Genomic DNA, 24,136 nt, shown 5'->3' with positions numbered 1-24,136 from the left:
TTTCCCTTCTTTTGCCTCAGTTATTCTGTAATTGATTCCTTTTAGTGTATTTTTCATTTCAGTAATTGTATTTTTCATTTCTGTTTGTTTGTTCTTTAGCTCTTCTAGGTCTTTCTTAAACATTTTTTGTATCTTATTAATCTGTGCCTTCATTCTTTTTCTGAGATCTTGGATCATCTTTAGTAACATTACTCTGAATTCTTTTTTAGATAGATTGCCTATCACCTCTCCATTTAGTTGTTCTTGTAGGTTTTTATCTTGCTTCTTTATCTGCAGCATATCTGTCATCTCATTTTGTCAAACTTACTGTGTTGTGGTCTCTTTTCTGCAGGCTGCAGGATTGTAGTTCCTGTCGCTTCTATTGTCTGCCCCCTAGTGGGTGAGCTTGGTCCCGAGGCTTGTGCTCTTATCCCCTTGATAGGTGATTTGACTGGTGGTGCGGTGACCAGAGCCTGCCCTGGATATTGAGAGGGCCTCCCCTTTGTTCTGTTGTTGTCACTGCCCTGTCAGGGGCAGGGTCTGCTCCCTAATTATTGGAGTAGATGTCTCCAGATCTTAGCTGTGTTTCTCATCTGCAGTGTGAAGTGGGTGGGATTGGAGCACTCCCACTGGGAGAGAAGACAATGTGTATTCCTTCTCTGGAGCTGTTCGCCTGTGAATGTGCTCTGTTGTGTCCCCTTTCGTCCACTGTGTGGGCTCACAAAGTACACTGTTGTTGGCACTGCTGTTGGTCCCACCTTAACTGTGGGTATGCGAGCACTTGCCCATAGTGACTCTCAAGCATTGTTTTCACCCGGTCACTCGCACAGATCCACTGAGGTCAGGTCCCAGGACTGCAGTAGTCGTGCACCTGGACCTGCTGTGGGAGCTATGGAGGCAGCTCAGACTCTGACCTGGCCCAATCCCCACGTGTACGTGCCCACAAAGCCCACAGCTGCTAAAGCCAGACCTGTCCCAGCTACAGGAGCACTTGTCCTTTTGGATGTTTCGCAGGCACTGAATCTAGGAAGCTGTCAGTGGAGGTGTAACTCCGTGGTTCACACAGCACGAGGAGAGATTTCAGCTCTTCTTCCTTAGTCCCACGACCCCTGGGGTGCAGCTATGGTTTCAGCCCCACCTCTGCATGTGTTCCTCCCACTGGAGTCTGCTCCAGAGGTTGCTAGAGTACACGAGCCCATCAGGCAGGAAGGAGCCAAGGCAGCAATTGGGGCGAGCAGGCCACCCTGGTGGCAGGGCACTGGAGTAGCAGTTGGAATGCGTGAGCCCATCAGGCAGTGACTGGGGCGAGCAGGTTGCCCAGGCAGGGAGGTGGGGGGGCAGGGGAGACGATTGCAGGGGCACATGTGCCGGCTCCGGTGGGAGCCCTCCCAAGTGTTCATGGAGGCATGGGCTGGCACTTGAGGAGAAAGGCTGCAATGAGGTCCCCACCCACTGCGCATCACTCAACATGGGCACATTGCTTCTGTGGTGGTCCTGGCTTCCTCCATGAGCATTCCTGATTGCAGAGCTCCTCACTACTGTCCTCTCAGGCTGTCTCCTCACAGCCAGAAGCAGCCCTCTCCCCTGGTCTGCTCATCAAATCCCATGTTCCAGCACGCAGCCCCTGTGTGCACCAGCAGACATCTGTCTCAGGCTGGGGTGTGCAGTGCTCTGGCACGGAACCCCTGTGTAAGTCTCACTGTCTTGCCTGCCACCAACCAGTTGCTGGGCTCCCCTCCAAGCTCCCAAAGCTCCCCTAATGTCCCAGCTGATCTCCTCGCTTGTGAGGGGCCTTCCGCAGACACAAGAACCTCTCCTCATCTTCAGCTCCCCGCCAGGGGTGCAGGTCACTACCTGCTTCCTCTCCTCTTCCTTTTCCTTTCTTCTTTCTTTCGTCCTACCCAGTTACATGGGGTTCTTTCTTGTCCTTTTAGGTGTCTGAGGTCCTTTGCTAGTCTTCAGCAGGTGCTCTGTGAGAATTGTTCCATTTGTAGATGTATTCTTGATGTGTTTGTGGGTAGAGATGAACTTCACATCCTCTTACTCTTCTGCCATCTTGGAAAGCCCATTACTGCTAATTTTAGAAAAAATTCATCACTACAAAAAGAAAGCCCCTCCAAGAGAAAAAAGAAAGAAAGCCTATACCCATTATCATCACTTCAATTTCAGTCTCTCCTAAGCCCCTGGTAACCACTAATCTGCTTTCTTTCTCTGTGGATATGCCTATGCTAGACATTGCATATAAAAAGAATCATATAATATGTGGCCTTTTGTGACTGACTTCTTTCAATTACCAAAATGTTTTCAAGTTTCATCCATGTTATAGAATGTATTTGTATGTCATTTCCTTTTATTGCTGAATAATAGTTCATTCTGTAAATACAGCAGGTGTTTATCCATGTATCAGTTGATGGACATTAGGGTTATTTCCACTTTGGGGCTATTATGACTGATACTTCTATGAACTTTGTTGTATAAGTTTTGTGTCAACATATGTTTTCATTTCTCTTGGGTATAGACCTAGGAGTGGAACTTCTGGTCCATATGGCAACTGTATCTTTAAGCCTTTGAGGAACTGCCAGGCTGTTTTCCAAAGCAACTACACCATTTACAGTCTCACCAGCAGTGTATGAAGTTTCCAGTTTCTCCACATATTTACCAACCATTGTTATTGTCTCTCTTTTTTGATTATAGCAATCCTAGTGGGTGTGAAATGAACTTCATTGGAGTTTTGATTTGCATTTCCCTAATAAGTAATGATATCAAGCATTTTTTCATGTGCTTACTGGTAATTTGTACATCTTTGGAGAAATGTCTATTCAAATTCTTTGTCAATTTTTAAATTGGGCAATCGCCTTTTTACTGTTGAATTGCAGGTGTTCTTTATATATTCCAGATACAAGTTCTTTATGAAATACATGATTTGTAAGTATTGTCCATAGGTCGTCCTTTTACTATATTGATGGTATCAATTGCAACACAAGTTTTTAATTTTGATGAAGTCTAATTTATTTTTTTTTTTGCTTTTGTTGCTAGTGCTTCTGATGTTGTATATAAGAAATCATTGCTTAACCCAAAGTCATGAAGATTTACCTTTATGTTTTCTTCTAAGAGTTGTATAATTTTAGCTCTTATATTTAGTTCTGAGATCCATTTTGAGTTAATATTTTGTATGTGGCATGAGGTAGGGGTCCAACTTCTTTCTTTTGTATGTGAATATCCAGTTGTCCACGTACTGTTTGTTGAAAATACTATTGTTTCTCCATTGAAATTACTTTGTTACCTTGTTAAAAATCAGTTGACCATAAATGCATGGGTTCATTTCTAGACTCAAAATTCTATTCCATTTATCTATATATCTATCCTTATAACAATACCATACTATTATTTTGTAACAAGTTTTGAAATTGAGGAGTATGTGTCCTCCAATTTTGTTCTTCTTTTTCAAGATTGTTTTGGCTATTCTGTTTGCCTTTCACACCTGTATGAATCAAATTTTCGTTATATGGGGAAAAGAAAGGCAAGCAGGATTTTCATAGTGGTTCCTTCAAGTCCATGGATCAATTTGGGAAATATTGCCATTCTAATAATATTTAGCCTTGTAATCCAAGAACATGGGATGTCTGTGATGTATTTCCATTTATCTACATCTTCTCTCTTGCTTTCAACATTTTTGTAGGTTTCAGTGTACAAGTCTTACACTTCTTTGTTGAATTTATTCCTAAGTATTTTATTTTTGATGCTTTTTTAGATGGAATTTCTTTCTTAATTTCATTTTCGGATCATTTATTGCTAGTGTATAAAAATACAATTGATTTTTGTATATTGATCTTTTACCCTGCAACCTTACAGAATTTGTTTATTTGTTGTAGTAAGCATTACAGGGGTTCCTTAGGATTTTCTATATACAAGATCATACCATCTGTGAATGGAGATAGTTTTGGTTTGTTTGTTTGTTCATTTGTTTTTTACATCTTTATTGGAGTATAATTGCTTTACAGTGGTGTGCTAGTTTCTGCACTATAACAAAGTGAATCAGTTATACATATACATATGTTTCCATATCTCTTCCCCCTTGCGTCTCCCTCCCTCCCACCCTCCCTCTCCCACCGCTCAAGGTGGTCACAAAGCACCGAGCTGATCTCCCTGTGCTATGCGGCTGCTTCCCACTAGTTATCTGTTTTATGTTTGGTAGTGTATATATGTCCATGCCACTCTCTCACTTTGTCACAGCTTACCCTTCCCCCTCCCCATATCATCAAGTCCATTCTCTAGTAGGTGTGTGTCTTTATTCCTGTCTTGCCCCTAGGTTCTTCATGACATTTTTTCCTTAATTTCCATATATATGTGTTAGCATACGGTATTTGTCTTTCTATTTGTGACTTACTTCACTCTGTATGACAGACTCTAGGTCCATCCACCTCATTACAAATAGCTCAATTTCGTTTCTTTTTATGGCTGAGTAATATTCCATTGTATATATGTGCCACATCTTCTTTATCCATTCATCCGATGATGGACACTTAGGTTGTTTCCATCTCCTGGCTACTGTAAGTAGAGCTGCAATGAACATTTTGGTACATGACTCTTTGAATTATGGTTTTCTCAGGGTATATGCCCAGTAGTGGGATTGCTGGATCATATGGTAATTCTATTTGTAGTTTTTTAAGGAACCTCCATACTGTTCTCCATAGTGGCTGTACCAATTCGCATTCCCACCAGCAGTGCAAGAGTGTTCCCTTTTCTCCACACCCTCTCCAGCATTTATTGTTTCTAGATTTTTTTGATGATGGCCATTCTGACTGGTGTGAGATGATATCTCATTGTAGTTTTGATTTGCATTTCTCTAATAATTAATGATGTTGAGCATTCTTTAATGTGTTTGTTGGCAGCCTGTATATCTTCTTTGGAGAAATGTCTATTTACGTCTTCTGCCCGTTTTTGGATTCGGTTGGGGTTTTTTTGTTATTGAGCTGCATGAGCTGCTTGTAAATTTTGGAGATTAATCCTTTGTCAGTTGCTTCATTTGCAAATATTTTCTCCTATTCTGAGGGTTGTCTTTTGGTCTTGTTTATGGTTTCCTTTGCTGTGCAAAAGCTTTGAAGTTTCATTAGGTCCCTTTTGTTTCTTTTTGTTTTAACTTCCATTTCTCTAGGAGGTGGGTCAAAAAGGATCTTGCTGTGATTTATGTCATTCAGTGTTCTGCCTATCTTTTCCTCTAAGAGTTTGATAGTTTCTGGCCTTACATTTAGGTCTTTAATCCATTTTGAGCTTATTTTTGTGTATGGCGTTAGGGAGTGATCTAATCTCATACTTTTACATGTACCTGTCCAGTTTTCCCAGCACCACTTATTGAAGAGGCTGTCCTTTATCCACTGTACATTCCTCCCTCCTTATCAAACATAAGGTGACCATATGTGCATGGGATTATCACTGGGCTTTCTATCCTGTTCCATTGATCTATCTTTCTGTTTTTGTGCCAGTAACATACTCTCTTGATTACTGTAGCTTTGTAGTATAGTCTGAATACAGGCAGCCTGATTCCTCCAGCTCCGTTTTTTGTTCTCAAGATTGCTTTGGCTATTCAGGGTCTTCTGTGTTTCCATACAAATTGTTAAATTTTTTGTTCTAGTTCTATGAAAAATGCAGGTGGTAGTTTGAAAGGTATTGCATTGAATCTGCAGATTGCTTTGGGTAGTAGAGTCATTTTCACAATGTTGATTCTTCCAATCCAAAAACATGGTATATCTCTCCATCTATTTGTATCATCTTTAATTTCTTTCATCAGTGTCTTATAATTTTCTGCATACAGGTCTTTTGTTTCCTTAGGTAGGTTTATTCCTAGATATTTTATTCTTTTTGTTGCAGTGGTAAATGGGAATGTTTTCTTTATTTCACTTTCAGATTTTTCATCATTAGTGTATAGGAATGCCAGAGATTTCTGTGCATTAATTTTGTATCCTGCTACTTTACCAAACTCATTGATTAGCTCTAGTAGTTTTCTGGTAGCATCTTTAGGATTCTCTATGTATAGTATCATGTCATCTGCAAACGGTGACAGCTTTACTTCTTCTTTACTGATTTGGATTCCATTTATTTCCCTTTCTTCTCTGATTGCTATGACTAAATCTTCCAAAACTATGTTGAGTAAGAGTGGTGAGAGTGGGCAGCCTTGTCTTGTTCCTGATCTTAGTGGAAATGGTTTCAGTTTTTCACCATTGAGGACAACGTTGGCTATGGGTTTGTCATATGTGACCCTTATTATGTTGAGGAAAGTTCCCTCTATGCCTACTTTCTGCAGGGTTTTCATGATAAATTGGTGTTGAATTTTGTTGAAAGCTTTCTCTGCATCTATTGAGATGATCATATGGTTTTTCTCCAATTTGTTAATCTGGTGTATCACGTTGATTAATTTGCATATATTGATGAATCCTTGCATTCCTGGAATCAACCCCACTTGATCATGGTGTATGATCCTTTTAATGTGCTGTTGGATTCTGTTTGCTAGTATTTTGTTGAGGATTTTTGCATCTATGTTCATCAGTGATATTGGCCTGTAGTTTTCTTTCTTTTTAACATCCTTGTCTGTTTTTGGTATCAGGGTGATGATGGCCACGTAGAATGAGTTTGGGAGTGTTCCTCCCTCTGCTATATTTTGAAGAGTTTGAGAAGGATAGGTGTTAGCTCTTCTCTAAATGTTTGATAGAATTCGCCTGTGAAGCCATCTGGTCCTGGGCTTTTGTTTGTTGGAAGATTTTTAATCACAGTTTCAATTTCAGTGCTTGTGATTGGTCTGTTCATATTTTCTATTTCTTCCTGATTCAGTCTTGGCAGGTTGTGCTTTTCTATGAATTTGTCCGTTTCTTCCAGGTTGTCCCTTTTATTGGCATAGAGTTGCTTGTAGTTTTCTCTGATGATCTTTTGTATTTCTGCAGTGTCAGTTGTTACTTCTCCTTTTTAATTTCTAATTCTTTTAATTTGAGTCTTCTTCCTTTTTTTCTTGATGAGTCTGGCTAATGGTTTATCAATTTTGTTTATCTTCTCAAAGAACCAGTTTTTAGTTTTATTGATCTTTGCTATTGTTTCCTTCATTTCTTTTTCATTTATTATTGATCTGATCTTTTTGATTTCTTTCCTTCTGCTAACTTTGGGGTTTTTTTTTTTGTTCTTCTTTCTCTAATTGCTTTAGGTACAAGGTTAGGTTGTTTATTCAAGATGTTTCCTGTTTCTTAAGGTAGAATTGTACTGCTGTAAACTTCCCTCTTAGAACTGCTTTTGCTGCATTCCATAGGCTTTGGATAGTGAGTCTCCATTGTCATTTGTTTCTAGGTATTTTTTTGATTTCCCATTTGATTTCTTCAGTGATCACTTCGTTATTAAGTAGTGTATTGTTTAGCCTCCATGTTTGTATATTTTACGGGTCTTTTCCTGTAATTGATATCTAGTCTCAAGGCATTGTGGTGGGAAATGATACTTGATACAATTTCAATTTTCTTAAATTTACCAAGGCTTGATTTGTGACCCAAGATATATCTATCCTGGAGAATGTGCCTTGAGCACTTGAGAAAAATGTGTATTCTGTGGTTTTTGGATGGAATGTCCTATACATATCAATTAAGATCATCTTGTTTAATGTATCATTTAAAGCTTGTGTTTCCTTATTTATTTTCACATTGGATCATCTGTCCATTGGTGAAAGTGGGGTGTTAACGTCCCCTACTATGAATGAGTTACTGTCAGTTTTCCCTTTTATGGCTATTGATATTTGCCTTAGGTATTGAGATGCTCCTATGTTGGGTGCATAAATATTTACAATTGTTATACCTTCTTGGATCGATCCCTTGATCATTATGTAGTGTCCTTCTTTGTCTCTTCTAATAATCATTATTTTAAAGTCTGTTTTGTCTGATATGAGAATTGCTACTACAGCTTTGTTTTGGTTTCCATTTTCATGGAATATCTTTTTCCATCCCCTCACTTTCCGTCTGTATGTGTCTCTAGTTCTGAAGTGGGTCTCTTGTAGACAGCATATATATGGGTCTTGTTTTTATATCCATTCAGCTAGTCTGTGTCCTTTGGTTGGAGCATTTAATCCATTTACATTTAAGGTAATTATCAGTATGTATGTTCCGATTCCCATTTTCTTAATTGTTTTGTGTTTGTTATTGTAGGTCTTTTCCTTCTCTTGTGTTTCTTGCCTAGAGAAGGTCCTTTAGCATTTGTTGTAAAGCTGGTTTGGTGGTGCTGCAATCTCTCAGCTTTTGTTTGTCTGTGAAGGTTTTAATTTCTCCATCAAATCTGAATGAGATCCTTGCTGGGTAGAGTAATCTTGGTTGTAGGATTTTCTCCTTCATCCCTTTAAATATGTCCTGCCACTCCCTTCTGGCTTGCAGAGTTTCTGCTGAAAGATCAGCTGTTACCCTTTTGGGGATTCCCTTGTGTGTTATTTGTTGTTTTTCCCTTGCTGTTTTTAATATGTTTTCTTTGTATTTAATTTTTGACAGTTTGATTAATATGTATCTTGGCGGGTTTCTCCTTGGATTTATCCTGTATGGGACTGTCTATGCTTCCTGGACTTGATTAACTATTTCCTTTCCCATATTAGGGAAGTTTTCAAGTATAATCTCTTCAAATATTTTCTCAGTCCCTTTCTTTTTCTCTTCTTCTTCTGGAACCCCTATTATTCGAATGTTGGTGCATTTCATGTTGACCCAGAGGTCTCTAAGGCTGTCCTCCATTCTTTTCATTCTTTTTTCTTTATTCTGCTCTACAGTAGTTATTTCCACTATTTTATCTTCCAGGTCACTTATCCGTTCTTCTGCCTCAGTTATTCTGCTCTTGATCCCATCTAGAGTATTTTTAATTTCATTTATTGTGTTGTTCATCGTTGCTTGTTTCATCTTTAGTTCTTCTATGTCCTTGTTAAATGTTTCTTGCATTTTTTCTATTCTATTTCCAAGATTTTGGATCATCTTTTCTATCATTTTCCTGAATTCTTTTTCAGGTAGACTGCCTATTTCCTCTTCATTTGTTAGGTCTGGTACGTTTTTATCCTGCTCCTTCATCTGCTGTGTGTTTTTCTGTCTTCTCATTTTGTTTATCAAGCTGTATTCAGGGTCTCCTTTTTGCGGGCTGCCAGTTCGTAGTTCCCGTTGTTTTTGGTGTCTGCCTCCAGTGGCTAAAGTTGGTTTCAGTGGGTTGTGTAGACTTCCTGGTGGAGGGGACTAGTGTCTGTGTTCTTGTGGATGAGGCTGGATCTTGTCTTTCTGGTGGGCAGGTCCACATCTGTTCGTGTGTTTTGGGGTGTCTGTGGACTTATTATGATTTTAGGCAGCCTCTCTGCTAATGGTGGGTTTGTGTTCCTGTGTTGCTAGTTGTTTGGCATAGGGTGTACAGCACTGTAGCTTGCTGGTCGTTGAGTGAAGCTGGGTGCTGGTTTTGAGATGGAGATCCGGAGATTTTCACCATGTGATATTATATGGAGCTGGGAGGTCTCTTGTGTCCTGAAGTTCGGCAGTGTCCTGAAGTTGTCTCTCCCACCTCAGAGGAACAGCACTGACTCCTGGCTGCAGCACCAAGAGCCTTTCATCCACACAGCACAGAATAAAAGCGAGAAAAAGTAGGAAGAAGGAAAGAAAGAAAAAGAAAGAGAGAGAGAGAGACGGAGAGGGCGGGAGGGAGGGAGGAAGGAAGAAAAAGAAAGGAAGTGGATAAAATAAAATAAAGTAAGATAAAATAAAATAATTTATTAAAATAAGAAATAATTATTAAGAAAAAATTTTTTTGAAAAAAAGCGGTTGGGTAGAACCCTAGGACAAATGGTGAAAGCAAAGCTATACAGAAAAAATCTCACACAGAAGCATACACATACACACTCACAAAAAGAGGAAAAGGGGAAAAAATCATAAATCTTGCTCTCAAAGTCCATCTCCTCATTTTGGGATGATTCGTTGTCTATTCAGCTGTTCCACAGATGCAGGGCACATCAAGTTGATTGTGGAGATTTAATCCGCTGTTCCTGAGGCTGCTGGGAGAGATTTCACTTTCTCTTCTTTGTTCTCACAGCTCCTGGGTTTCAGCTTTGGATTTGGTCCCGCCTCTGAGTGTAGGTCGCTGGAGGGCGTCTATTCTTCGCTCAGACTGGACGGGGTTAAAGGAGCCGCTAATTCGGGGGCTCTGGCTCACTCAGGCCTGGGGTTGGGAGCGGTATGGATGCTTGGCGAGCCTGCAGTGGCAGAGGCCAGCGTGACGTTGCACCAGCCTGAGGCGCGCCGTGCGTTCTCCCGAGCAAGTTTTCCCTGGATCCCGGGACCCTGGCAGTGAAGGGCTGCACGGGCTCCCCGGAAGGGATGTGTGGAGAGTGACCTGCGCTCGCTCACAGCCTTTTTGGTGGCGGAAACAGCAGCCTTAGCATCTCATGCCCATCTCTGTTGTCCTCACTGTTAGCTGCTGCTTGGGCCCTTCTCTGGAGCTCCTTTAAGCAGTGCTCTTAATCCCCTCTCCTTGTGCACCAGGAAACAAAGAGGGAAGAAAATGCCCCTTGCCTCTTCGGCAGGTCCAGACATTTCCCCGGACTCCCTCCCTGCTAGCTGTGGTGCACTAACCCCCTGCAGGCTGTGTTAACGCAGTCAACCCCAGTCCTCTCCCTGGGCTGCGACCGAAGCCCAAGCCTCAGCTCCTAGCCCCGCCTGCCCCAGCAGGTAAGCAGACAAGCCTCTTGGGCTGTTGAGTGCTGGTCAGCACCAGTCCTCTGTGCGGGAATCTCTCCACTTTGCCCTCCACACCCCTGTTGCTGTGCTCTCCTCCACGGCCCCGAAGCTTTCCCCCTCTGCCACCTGCAGTCTCCGCCCACGAAGGGGCTTCTTAGTGTGTGGAAACTTTTTCTCCTTCACTACTCCCTCCCACTTGTGCAGGTCCCGTCCCTATTCTTTTGTCTCTGTTTATTCTTTTTTCTTTTTCCCTACCCAGGTACGTGGGGAGTTTCTTGCCTTTTGGGAGGTCTGAGGTCTTCTGCCAGCGTTCAGTAGTTGTTCTGTAGTTGTTCCACGTGTAGGTGTATTTCTGGTGTATCTGTGGGGATGAAGGTGATCTCCACGTCTTACTCTTCCACCATCTTCCCAATTTGAGATAGTTTTATTTATTCCTTTCCAACTTAGTGTCTTCTATTTCTTTTTCTTTTCTGAATGCACTGACTAGAACGTCCAGTAAATGTAAATGTATACTTAATTTGAGATTTCTTAGATTATCAAGATAGTTTTATGCTGCACATTATGAGTTCTCACTTGTGATTGCCAATTCTTAGGAAATATTTCTTTCCTCTCTACTCAGTGCCCAGTCTTTGAGACAATCAGTTTTCCTAACAGTTCCTTGGAGTGAACTGTATTTCTAGTTCAACCTTAAATTGAGCATGCAGCACCTTGAGTTGCCAATTTTATAGGCTCTCCAGTAAGATTGCCCACCTCAAGCTCATTCTGCGTTTTGTTTCCTGATCCCATACTCCATGAACCATCTGTTTTACGGCAAATGACATCAAGGTAAAAGCTGGCTTAAAATACATTTTATCAGCATTTTTAGTTGTTTTCAGTAGGAATGTTGATGAGGATTCTTATTCTGCCATACTGCTGGAAAAGGAAGTTCAGCTATTTTATATTTTTGACATGGATTTTTTTCCTTCTAGCTCCCCATATATACTGCACCACCTCTCCAGTCTAAGTATGTTGATGAGCAGCCTGGTCATTTACAAATGGGCTTTGAGTCCATTCGCACTACAACTGGTCGTTATGTTGGCTGGTGCAAGGTAAGTGAATTCTGGTAGTGGTTTCATATCAGAGTGTTCTCATTTTATTACATAACAGTTGTTCCAGTTATTCATTGATGTGTAACAAACTACCCCAAAACTTAGTGGTTTAAAACAGCAACTGTTCTATATCATGATTTTGTGAGTCAGAAATTTAATCAGACTTCAGACAGCTGATTCTTCTATTGCATGTGGTGTTGACAGAGGCCACCCAGTGGTATTCATCAGGTGAATGGGCTGATTTAGAGGGTCCAAGACAGCTTCATTCTCTTCACTGGCACCTTGTCACAGATGGCTAGAAGGCTGGGCTCAGCTGGGAATGTTGACTGAAGCATCCACACCAGGCCTCAGGTAGTCAGATAACTTACATGGACAGTTCAGAGCTCCTAGAGAATATGTTACAAGAGGCCTTAGTCAGAATTTGCCAAGCTTCTTACCTGTCTTCAGGTGTCCAGGAAGGTTACTTCTACAGCATTCTGTTGTTAAATCAAGTCATCAAGGCCAACCCAGTTTTTATGAGAGGGGCATTAGATACCATCTCTCAATATGAGTAGCAGCAAAGAATTTGTGGCCATATTTAATCTACTCTACCACTACTGCATAGATTAAAGTAGTTCAGCAAGCATTTATGTCACGTGGCATGTACAAAACATTGCTTGACCTTTTATATGAAGTTCTGAGATTACTTCTGCATTGTTAGTTATTTGGCTGAGTAAAATATTCACTTGTTAGGTTTAGTTCATAAGACCGTTTTGACTATAGTCAGCTATTGGGCAAAATAGAATTCACCTTATTTTACTACTTAGCCTTCAGCATTATCCAGCAGCAGAGGGATGGAGTAAGCTAGTCCAATACTGCTGTTTCATAATCATCGCATCAACATAGATGTGTGCTAACATCAACATCTCCAGTGTCAGTGTCATAATGATAATGGTGGTACCATTGTTTTCATCATTCTGACCTAATAACTACACAACTTTTCCTCAAATCTAACCTATCCAATTGTGAACCCTTGTGCTTTTTTTGTTTCCAATCCATTCTTTTTAAAAAGAAAATTCTAGTGGTCTTATGAAATATCAAATCTGTGAACTCTGGTCGTTTCAGATATTTAAAATGTCTGATGAATACATGGTGTTATTTTTTTTTTTTTAATTTGTGCCTGTCAAACAATTCTAATAGACTTTTATAATTCTAATAATACACTTTTAATAGTTTGACTAGTTGTACTACACACTATTAATAGTTTGGTCTCAGCAGGAAATAGCTTAACTAATTAGGGTCTGAGTCATGCCCCTGAGGCTATATGCCAACAGCTGGATGATTCAGACTGAAGTCTCCTGACACCAATTTTCCATAGTGTTCTCAAAGTTGTTTTCAGTGAGGTTAATTGTTCCTGTGAGATCTTTAAATTGCTATTGTTACTATCACCCAATTTAAGACTAAAAGGACTTTTTACTCTGGTAATATGCTGAAATGAATAGATTGAAGAAGGGCACTTTCAAATGCATTTCATCTTCAATGTAAACATTTCCTCTCTAATGTTCTTCTTAAAATGTAATCTATTCTTTAAAAATTACCTCCGGCTCAAATTACATTCTGCATTAAACTTAGAATCGCAGAGCAAATTCAATTTCTATTCCTACTCCTTAGTGTTTCGAAATTTAGGTAGCAGCGACCTCCAGTGGTAAAAGTGAATTCCTAAACACAGCTAAGGAAAATTTCCCCAAAGTTTTCTTCCTCAACAGTTACATTGTTCCCAATGAACTGATCAGTAAGCATTATAACTTTGAGGTGAAATTTTCTCAAGAGACAGTCCCCAAGGAGAAGTAGCTCAGTGGCAGTTAGGGTCTGTGTTGGTTTGTACAGCTTTAAAGCATGATGAACAGGATGAACTTCTGCATCTGATCATCATGAAAGTATCTGTCTGAGACAGTTACTAATACCAAGATATATCAATAGAAATAATTTAATTATTTCCTATCTAATATAATCATTTCTTTTGTCTTTGCTTTGAAAATCTCTTTTTTTTTGTTTTTATCCCATGGTTTCATAGCAGCTAGTTCAGAGATGGAGACCACATATTTAGACTGTTTTCTAGTTTTATCAATAGAGTACAGCATGACTATGGGCAATTACTATAGGTAAATTATTCCATGCCTTCATTCTTCTTCTGATGTACTTGAGATAGTACGTATCAAAAAATGTGCATAACAATATTTCTTGCATTAAAATAAATAGTTCGAAACAGGTAAAAAGAATCTTTGATTTAAAGCTTTAATCTCTTCAGTGGGCTAATATAATCTTGATTTGAAGATAATTTATGTTCCTGTTGAAAACAAGATGGACACTAGTCTGCGTAGGATGATCTCTATTCTAAGATAAATGTCTTATTTAGATTTATTTTTCTCATTCTAATGAACACTAAGAAAAAGAGAGAAGATGAAGCACTTTTCTTTAGGCTTTTTGTTGTTTTCTCCACAAATCATTATGTTGTTGCTGCCTCATCTTTATTAATCAGATGTTGCTTCTAAGCTGAAATATACCTCTCTTCATGCTTCTAAAAAATTCCATTCATTTTTCTACGCTATCATAAAATAAGATGATAAATCTTTGTACTTCTGTAATAACTTTTCTGTGAGCTGCTCTGATTATTTTATTGGCATTACTTTACCCATTTCTATGAGGAATATAGAAGACAAGTATCCATGTTAAATAGAATGAAAAGCAAGAAGTGAAGAGAAGCTAAGTTCAACAAGTGTCCACATAGAGAATAAACAGGAAAACTAGATTTAGATTTTGGTGCAATTTCATATAATCTCAAAGATGTGGGCTATTTGACCTAATTGTCAACATCTTCAAAAATGCAGATGTCCTTTTTTCCCCCTTCTTACTTAGGGTGTTTATGTCTTCATGAAATATGGGATAATGGATACAGTACAATTTGGAAAAGGTAGGTTGACTGAACTGTCTGTAATTAGAAATGTTCTATTGTCTTTTTAACTTGCAAGGTTTAAATGTGAGAAAAATAAACTTGGTATGTTATCCATTATCATGTTTTACCAACTCAGAAGATACTCTATATAGCAGTTTATAATAATAATAACAAAGCAATAGTATCTGTTATTTATTTAGCAATTATATGTTAGGCATTATGATGAGCATGTTACATAATTTATCTAATTTTATTTTGTAGCAAATTTTTGGATATTGGTATTATAATGACTCCCATTCTACAGATGAGGAAACTGGGGTTTAGAAGGGTTAAGTAGATTACCAAGGTCACATAGCTAGTAAGTGGCAACACCTGGACTCAAACTGGCTGTTTTAGGTACGAAACTCATATTGTATACTCATACAGCATAAATTAAACATATATCTCCATTGTTATTAATTAGTTTAAATAAGTACTATTTGATGTTAAAATACACAGTATTTTGCTATTGATTGCTAGGAAACACGATATCAATTAGTCACCCTAGAATATTTGAGCTAGTGTTGGAAAACAATTGTATTTGACTCGTTAGTTTGATAATGTTGTTTGGCAGCAGGTATAGCTCCCTTACATTTTTTAGACTAAGCCAGTTGTCAAAATAAATGTGTATTGGGGGACAGAAAGAACACCTAAAATTTTAAATGCCTCTGTGATGTTGAAATGCCTCTGTGTATGTATTATCATTATTTAATGTGTGTAGGAATTAATTCCAATTAATTCCAAATTATATTCCTCATCAACCTTGAGGAATATGATTAAATTCCATTAAATAAATAATTAATAATTAAATAAATAATTATGAAGAAAGAGTGTGTTTTTTGGATTGCATGGAACCAGAAACCATTTAAATATATAAAAAGCCAAGAAATTTGGACCTCTGCCCCCTTTCCGTCTATTTTTTGTCTAGACTCACTTCTCCTTCTGCTTATTGGTTTTAACCAAGAGCAATGGCTTCTCTGAGTTTACTGGGGAGTAGTGGCAAACAGAGTGATAGCTGCATGTTTCCTTAGACGGTTATTCAAAGTTTCCTGCTAAAGTATCTATTTCAGTTCTTACTAGATCCTACCAATGTTTGAACAGATAAGGCCAGAAGCATTTCCATTATAAGAATATAATACATACACAATGAAGAATTTGCTTTATAGTAATCCATCTTCATATAATGCTAGTGTGCACTCTAGCATTATATTTCATTAAAGTGTAATAATCGCCTGTGTTAAGGGAACAAATACCATTAAATCAGCTGTGGAAGGAAGATTTTATTTTGTAACAAGTAACTATTAACAACTGGCTTTTTAAGTTGCTGCTCAAATCATTATTTTGTGTAGTTCTTTTGAAGAATGTTTAAACCATCTGCTATTATCTTAGCAAATCTCTAACTTTTCTTCATCATACCTATATAGAATGTCAATTATAGTAAGTTATTTATATTATTTTTAAATTATTTCTTGAGATGCATATGTCTATTTGAAGAATCCACCTCGAGATTTTCTTCCGAAAATTGGAGTGATTACAGTTTCAGGATTGGCAGGCTTCATTTCAGCGAGAAAAGGTAGGGTTAAAAATATATAATCTTTCTTTTAATGCCATTATATTAATTTCTGAATTTATTTGTATAAACAGTTTAAGCACAGTGTACAGTAAGTCCCCTACATATGAAACTTCAAGTTGCAAACTTTCAGAGATGAGAACAGGCATTCGCATGTCCAATCATGTAAGTTAGTTCACGTGTCTGGCGTTGCTAAGAAGCACCAAGTGATAACGATGGAAACAAAAGTGAAAATAATTGAGAGAGTGGAGCGAGGCGAAAAGATGGTAGACGTCACTCGTTCTTATAACATGAATCATTCAACCATCGGCAAGATTCTAAAGAACAAGAACAAGATCGTGGAACATGTGAAGTCTACTGTGCCAGTGATGTGGACAATAATATCAAAGAAGCGTGGAAAAGTGATAGAGGACATGGTGAAACTTCTCAGTGTGTGGATGCAGGATCAGCATCAGTGTTAAGACCCACTTAGCTTAATGCTGGTTCAAGGGGAAGGTAAAAGCCTTTATAAAGACTTGAAGAAGAAACACAGCAAAGAATCAGAGGGCCCATCTTTTAATGCCAGGCATGGCTGGCTTCATCGGTTCAAGGCTAGAGCCAACATTTACAACGTAAAAGTAAGTGGCGAGACCGTGAGTGCAGATATGGTAGCTGCCTGGGAATTTCCTAAAATGCTTCAGGAAATTATTGATGAAGGCGTGTATTTACCCGAGCAGGTTTTTAATGTGGATGAGACAGGACTGTACTGGAAGAGGATGCCAGACCGAAGTTATATCAGCAAGGAAGAAAAGTTGATGCCAGGCTATAAAGCAGCAAAGGATAGGCTAACTCTGTTGTTTGGTGGCAGTGCTTCCAGCAAGATGAAGCTGAAGCCTCTCTTAGTTTATCATGCAGAGAACCCAAGAGTCATTTAAAACAGCCAAGGGCTCTCTCTTCCTGTTGTGTGGAAGAGTAACCCCAAAGCCTGGGTTACAGAGGCCATTTTTCAGGACTGCTTTTTCCACCACTTTATTCTGGAGGTAGGGAAATATTGCTTGGAGAAGGATGTCCCACTCAACATTCTTTTGCTGCTCGACAATGCTCCAGGCCACCCCCCATTCATGGACGACTTGCATCCCAATGTCAAAGTAGTGCATCTACCACCGAATACTACATCGCTCATCCAACCTATGGACCAGGGAGTTATAGCGACTTTCAAGAAATATTATTTACGTCACACTTTTCGTCAGGAAGTAAAGGCAAGTGACGAATCAGGAACAACCTTGCGACAGTTTTGGAAGAACTATAATATCTACAAGACCATAAAAAACATTGACTTTGCTTGGCGTGAGGTTACGGCCATCACCATGAATAGGGTTTGGAAGAACCTTTGCCCACAGTTTGTTCACAATTTTCGTGGATTTGAAAAGGTGGATGAGGAGTCCAAAGAGGTCTTCAACAACTTAGTGACCTTCAGCGAGAAGCTGGAGCTAGATCTGCAAGAGGACGACTTCACTGAACTGCTTTCTGTGCAACACGAGGAGCTTAGTAATGAAGACCTGATGGAATAGGAGGCCCAGAGAAAGGATGAAGAGAGACAAGAGGAAGAAGTAACTGAAGAACTGAAGAGATTCACAACGTGGGAAATGGCAAGGGGATTTTCTTAGTTTTTGAGGCACAGGACCTTAATGTAGAATGGTACACAAAGTTTGCAGCAGCCGTTCAGAATGTAATCCAGTGCTACAGTGTCATCTGTGACAAGAAAAAAGAGCTACTACCCAGGCATCACTGGATCGTTTCTTTTAGAGGGTAGATAGAAATGAATCCAACAAGGAGCCAGAACCTATGCCATCAACGTCAGGCATGAGTGAAATTGCAGCTTGCCCTCTATCTCCTGTTGCTGATGATCCTTCAGCTCTACATCCCCCATTTCCTCTCCCTCCTCCAGTCAGTGACTCTTCTTGCTTGTTCACTTGATGCCAGCCCCTGTATGCCAGCTGTTGTACTGTATTGCTGTACTTCTCGAGGTACTGTACTGTAAGATTAAAAATGTTTTCTTTATTTTTTGTGTTTGTTTTTTTATGTATTATTTGTGTGAAAAGTATTTTAAACCTATTACAGTACAGTACTGTATAGCTGATTGTGTTAGTTGGGTACCTAGGACTAACTGTTGGACTTACAAACAAATTGGATTTATGAACACGCTCTCGGAATGGAACTCGTTTGTATGTAGGGGACTTACTGTACCACTCTTCTGATTCAGGGAACATTTTCTATTAGTGTAGTGAACTGCTTACCAGTCAGGTTCCCAGATGCCAGCCAATGGCCAGTCCTGTAAGCATGCCTTTCTAACAGTGGCAGTCTTGGGCATATGTTAACTCTTTTCTGCACATCACTAAATAACTCTTTCATAAGCACATGGTGAATTTTGTATTTGCCCATCTTCCATCTCTGGGTATAGAAATCTCTCTCAGTAGGATTACTGCCTCCCCTCCTCACCTAAGCCCTTACTAAGCTGGTGCAGTTCTCTGGTCGGTAGCCATCTGGGGCACCTTCCATTCATCCTCTGTCCCCAGTGCCAGTCATTGTCCCCAAATTAAATTACATGTTGTTGCAAGTCACATCTCTGAACCAACCTGGAATCTGACATCAGATATGTTATGGTTGGTTTGCTCAGCTTTAGTCCTTAAAGTAGCCTTAACCCAAGTACACCTAATCAGATACAAAACCTCTGAATTATAAGAACATTCCAGCATTCTAACTCTAGCCCATATATCTTATCCCAATAGATCTTCCCTATAGCTAGTATTAATCATAGCTTGTATCATATTTTTTATTCTAACACTATATGCAACTTCTAATTGAATACATGTTATAAATTATTCATTAGGAAAGACATTGAAAATCAGGATCACCACATGTAACAATAAGAGAAAGAATTAAATTTTGAATGAAACCGGCCAAAGCATATTACTCATTTCTCAGTGAGAAACTCAAAATCCACTTGTAAGAGAAAATGTTCCTTAGGTCATTCACAATGACTCCAAGTGTCAGAGCTAGAATAATCTAACCCAGTATTTTTCAAATTACAGAGCTCACTTTATAAGTAGGTAGTGAAATAAATATGGTGACTCTCAGGAAGCATTTTATTAAAAAATAAAATAGAGGACAATAGCAAATATCAGAGTGTTTTGTACTCAGTATGGATAAATATTGTGAAACTTCTGTTTCAGTGGAGTGTGTATGTGTGTGTGTGTGAAAGAGAGAAAGAGAGGTCATAATGTAAAATTTGTTCTTTAGTATGAGTCATGGTCAAAAATGTATGAAAGATGTTGGTTTAGTCTAACCCTATAATGCTACAGCTAGAGGTCCAGAGAAAGGAAATCATTCAGTGATTTCATATTACATAGCTAGTTAGTGTCTGTGTCTAGAGTCCCTTTCTACTTATGGGAGTAGGGCTATTGAACCCAAGTGAAATTTATTTTCTTGTAAACTGGCCTTCCATATCAAGTAAAGAGAAGATGAATGTATGTCTTTTTAATATTGAAAATAATAACAAAGATGTGGTGTGTGTGAGAAATATTCCATTGTGTGTGTGTGTGTGTGTGTGTGTATATGTATGTATGCAATGGAATATTACTCAGCCATAAAAAAGAATGAAATAATGCCATTTGCAGCAACATGGATGGACCTAGAGATTATCATACTAAGTGAAGTAAGTCAGACGGAGAAAGACAAATACCATGTGATATCACTTATATGTGGAATCTAAAAAAATTATGTAAATGAACTTATTTACAAAACAGAAATAGACTTACAGACATAGAAAACAAACTTACGGTTACCAAAGGGGATAGCGGAGGTGGGGGTGTAGGGAGGTAAATTAGGAGTTTGGGATTAACAGATACATACTACTATATGTAAAATAAACAATAAGGACCTACTATATAACACAGATAACTATATTCAATATCTTGGAATAACCTATAATGGAAAAGAATCTGAAAGAGAATATATATAACTGAATCACTTTGCTGTACACCTGAAACTAACACAGCATTGTAAATTAACTGTACTTCAATTTTAACACATTATTGACTGGGGGATTTTTGCAGAAACTGACACCTGTGGCCATAATACATCTCTGGTCAAAAATGTGTTAAAAGGGTTCAAAAAAGTATAACAACTACAAAAAAAGTAAATAAAAAATAAAGTAAGATGACACACCAAGGAAAAACTGCCACCTTCCAAGTTTAGGAGCAGCACAATTAGGGGAATTTGGCTGAGTCAAGGAAACCTACATTAAAGGATGCTAGGTCAGTAAAATCAACAACCAAACTACAGATGCTAGAATAATAGTGAGCAAGACATATTTTAATATAGCTAGACCCTCTTTCCCAGTATCACAAAAACCTGTCAATATCTAAAGGAAAGCTACAGTAAAGGTTGAAGCAGCCTCCCTCAATGCTCTGTCTGTTGTAGACATGACTGTAGAAGGCCTCCTTACTAATAGGTAAACCGGACAGAGAAATACATCTTGGTTTTACCTACCCTAAACTGTAAAGTTGCCTGCAAACATTGCCAGGTATTTTTCATCATAGCGTTTACTGATATACCAGATAGGGTGTCTCATTTTTAAATTAAGCGTTGTAAGAGCTGTTCCAGAAAATAAAAGTACTTACCCTAATTAGAAACCCCATCATCTAATTGTCCAGATCACATTTACAGTCCAGGGTACCCAGACAAGCATTTAAAATACATATTGTTTTCATTTCAACCAACAGTCTGTTGGAAGTAAGCTATGGCTTAGAGTGGTGGGTTTCACACTATTCAATAGAACCTAGGGTTCCATGGAAGTGTTTAGGGGTTGTATAGGGATAAGGAAAAAGCGGTGTAGGTAGGGCTTGATAATGAGCTTCACTCCCTCAGGCTAACCAGAGTAGCTTCAAGTCTATAGGTTTTATATATGAAGTTCCAGGTGAGATTCTATTTGAAAGACTTTTTTAAAGGATTTTGCTATTTAAAAAGAAAGTTTGAAAATGACTCAGATGCTTAGTTAAGGCACTTTTGGAAATGAATGAATTATTGCAAGTTACTTGCAATTTTTTTAACTTTTTATTTTATATTGGAGTACAGTTGATTAACAATGTTGTGTTAGTTTCAGGTGTACAACAAAGTGATTCAGTTTTACATATACATGTATCTATTCTTTTTCAATTTCTTTTCTCAATTAGGTTGTTACAGAATATTGAGCAGAGTTCCTTCTGCTATACAGTAAGTCCTTGTTGGTTATCCATTTTAAATATAGTAGTGATGTGTACAAGTCAATCCCAAACTCCCTATCTCTCCCCGCTACCCATCCCCCCCAGTAACCATAAGTTTGTTCTCCAAGTCTGTGAGTCTGTTTCTGTTTTGTCAATAAGCTCATTTGTCACACTTTTTTTAAGATTCTGCATATAAGCAACATCATATGATATTTCTTCTTCTCTATTAAATTATTACTTTACTATTCAAAATCAGTGACACGAAGGAATTATGTCCCTTTTAAAATCCTTAGCTGACTAGTTAGTTAGATCCTTTAGCTATCTAAGGACTTAATCAAAAAAGGATCTCTGGGGCCTCCCTGGTGGCGCAGTGGTTGAGGGTCCGCCTGCCGTTGCAGGGGACACGGGTTTGTGCCCCAGTCTGGGAGGATCCCACATGCCACGGAGCGGCTGGGCCCGTGAGCCATGGCCACTGAGCCTGCGCGTCTGGAGTCTGTGCTCCGCAACGGGAGGGGCCACAACAGTGAGAGGCCTGCGTACCACTAAAAAAAAAAAAGGATCTCTGAAGAGTCCATTTCAGTTTAACATGGTGTCACAAAAATGGTCGTTGATTAATTCTCTATATTGTCATGCTTTATTAGATACTTGAAAAAAATGTGGTTACAACTCTGGGTTTCTTAGGACATGAAAAAATACCTAGTTTTTTTTTTTTTTTTAAATAATACACAATGTATTTATTTATTTATTTATGGCTGTGTTGGGTCTTCATTTCTGTGCATGGGCTTTCTCTAGTTGTGGCAAGTGGGGGTCACTCTTCATCGCGGTGCGCAGGCCTCTCACTATCGCGGCCTCTGTTGTTGCGGAGCACAGGCTCCAGACGCGCAGGCTCAGTAATTGTGGCTCACGGGCCCAGTTGCTCCATGGCATGTGGGATTTTCCCAGACCAGGGCTCGAACCTGTGTCGTCTGCATTGGCAGGCAGATTCTCAACCACTGCGCCACCAGGGAAGCCCAATACCTAGTTTTTTAAAAGAAGAAAATCATCAACCCCCTTTGTGTAGGTAATTATCAATGTTAGATTGAGAATACTTTTCTTAAATTAGACATGACAACTAAGGGGTATTAATTGAACTGTAATACTTAAAGACATTTTACCTATCATCTTGATTGGTATTATTACCTAAAGAAAATTTAACATAGGGTGATGGCTTAAAGGGGAACAAAGAAAGCATGAAAGTTATAAAAGCATCAAGTCTCTGGTAGCATCTGTTTGGAGTTTAATAGTTTGTTTGAATGTCATAGGTTCTAGGTTTAAGAGAATTGCTTATCCACTGGGACTGGCCACTTTAGGAGCAACTGTTTGCTACCCTGTTCAATCAGTAATAATTGCAAAGGTAAGTTCTTTTTAAGAAATAGCTTCATTTCAGTACTTGTTTAAACTCAGTGTGACAATGTTTAAATGTCATACAGCACCTGAAACATAATGTTCAGAGAAATATAGTTGGTATTCTCTTATGTTGGCAAAATCACATTAGCATCTCAGCGTGGTAAATGCCATGGTTGATTACATGATTATCACAAATAAATTGGATGAATTTGTTTAAATATAATTCAAGGAAGTAAATGCTGATTTGAGGATTAAGTTCAGAGACAATGAATTAGAATTTATGAGGAGAGATACTGCTCCATTGTTGAGCTGTGTAAAATTCAGTTTTTAATTAACAGAAAATTATACCTGCTGGCAGTTGTCAGTTCAGCAGATTAACATAATGCAAGAAATAACCAACTGATAGAAAACAGAGGCTTCTGAGGATTAAAAAAAATACACACACATATGCACACTCAATTTTGAAATCCATATTATAGTTGTTTTGTCGTTTTCTTGTGAGTTTACCCTACAAATCCAAAGATTCTCCTAATGATTTCAAGAGTTTGTGTTAGTATTGTTATTTTATTTTTTAATACATATTTGGATTGAGAAGGAGAGCTTTAGGATATAGTTTTTTTCTTCCATTCCTTCTTCCTTTAATTACCAACATTTAACATTTCCCCCTCACATTTGAAGTATTGTTTGGTGTTACCAGGACTTTCTGTACTTGTATTCTCATTACTTCATCTCTTTAATTATTGATGTAGATAAAGCTGCCTATTTAGTATTTTGAGAATGTCAAGGATATAGTGCCCTATGTAGTTTCTAATATGATCAAGCTATAAAAGCTTACAGCAAAGGAAGAGAGCATTATTCATTAAATCTAGTTAAACTTGAGGTAATTGATGGATAAAATGATAAACTTATTTTTTTTAATATTTTCTAAGAATTTACATAGGAATTAGCCACTTAAGTTCGTATAATGTTATTACTAAAAGAAACCTTTGAGCTCATTAGGTTCAACTTCCTCATTTTCTCATTTGCCAATTTGGAAACTGTGGCCCGGAGAAGTTTCAGTGACTGATTTGTCCAGGGTTCTATTCAGCTTCAGACATCTTGCTTCCCTGTCCATTTCTCTTACCAGTGCATGATGCTGCCACTGATTGTTTTTGTTTGTTTAGAATAATGACTTTGTGGGGTTTGTTTTC

At 38.6% G+C, this 24,136-nt stretch overlaps 1 protein-coding gene across 1 annotated transcript in view; it reads left to right on the top strand.

The window, feature by feature from the left end:
* The window catches only part of APOOL (apolipoprotein O like), a 110,753-nt gene that overhangs the window by 54,129 nt on the left and 32,488 nt on the right, over positions 1-24,136 (top strand). Inside the window, exons 3-6 of the mRNA XM_007449445.1 lie at positions 11,657-11,776; positions 14,672-14,726; positions 16,222-16,320; positions 22,862-22,953. Coding sequence (XP_007449507.1) covers positions 11,657-11,776; positions 14,672-14,726; positions 16,222-16,320; positions 22,862-22,953 — 366 coding nt within the window. The remainder of the gene's footprint in view (positions 1-11,656; positions 11,777-14,671; positions 14,727-16,221; positions 16,321-22,861; positions 22,954-24,136) is intronic.

The sequence above is a fragment of the Lipotes vexillifer genome, unplaced genomic scaffold (genome assembly GCF_000442215.2).
Source record: "Lipotes vexillifer unplaced genomic scaffold, Lipotes_vexillifer_v1.1 scaffold140, whole genome shotgun sequence".
Classification (NCBI taxonomy): Eukaryota; Metazoa; Chordata; class Mammalia; order Artiodactyla; family Lipotidae; genus Lipotes; species Lipotes vexillifer.
This window is presented reverse-complemented; position numbering and strand designations above follow the sequence as displayed.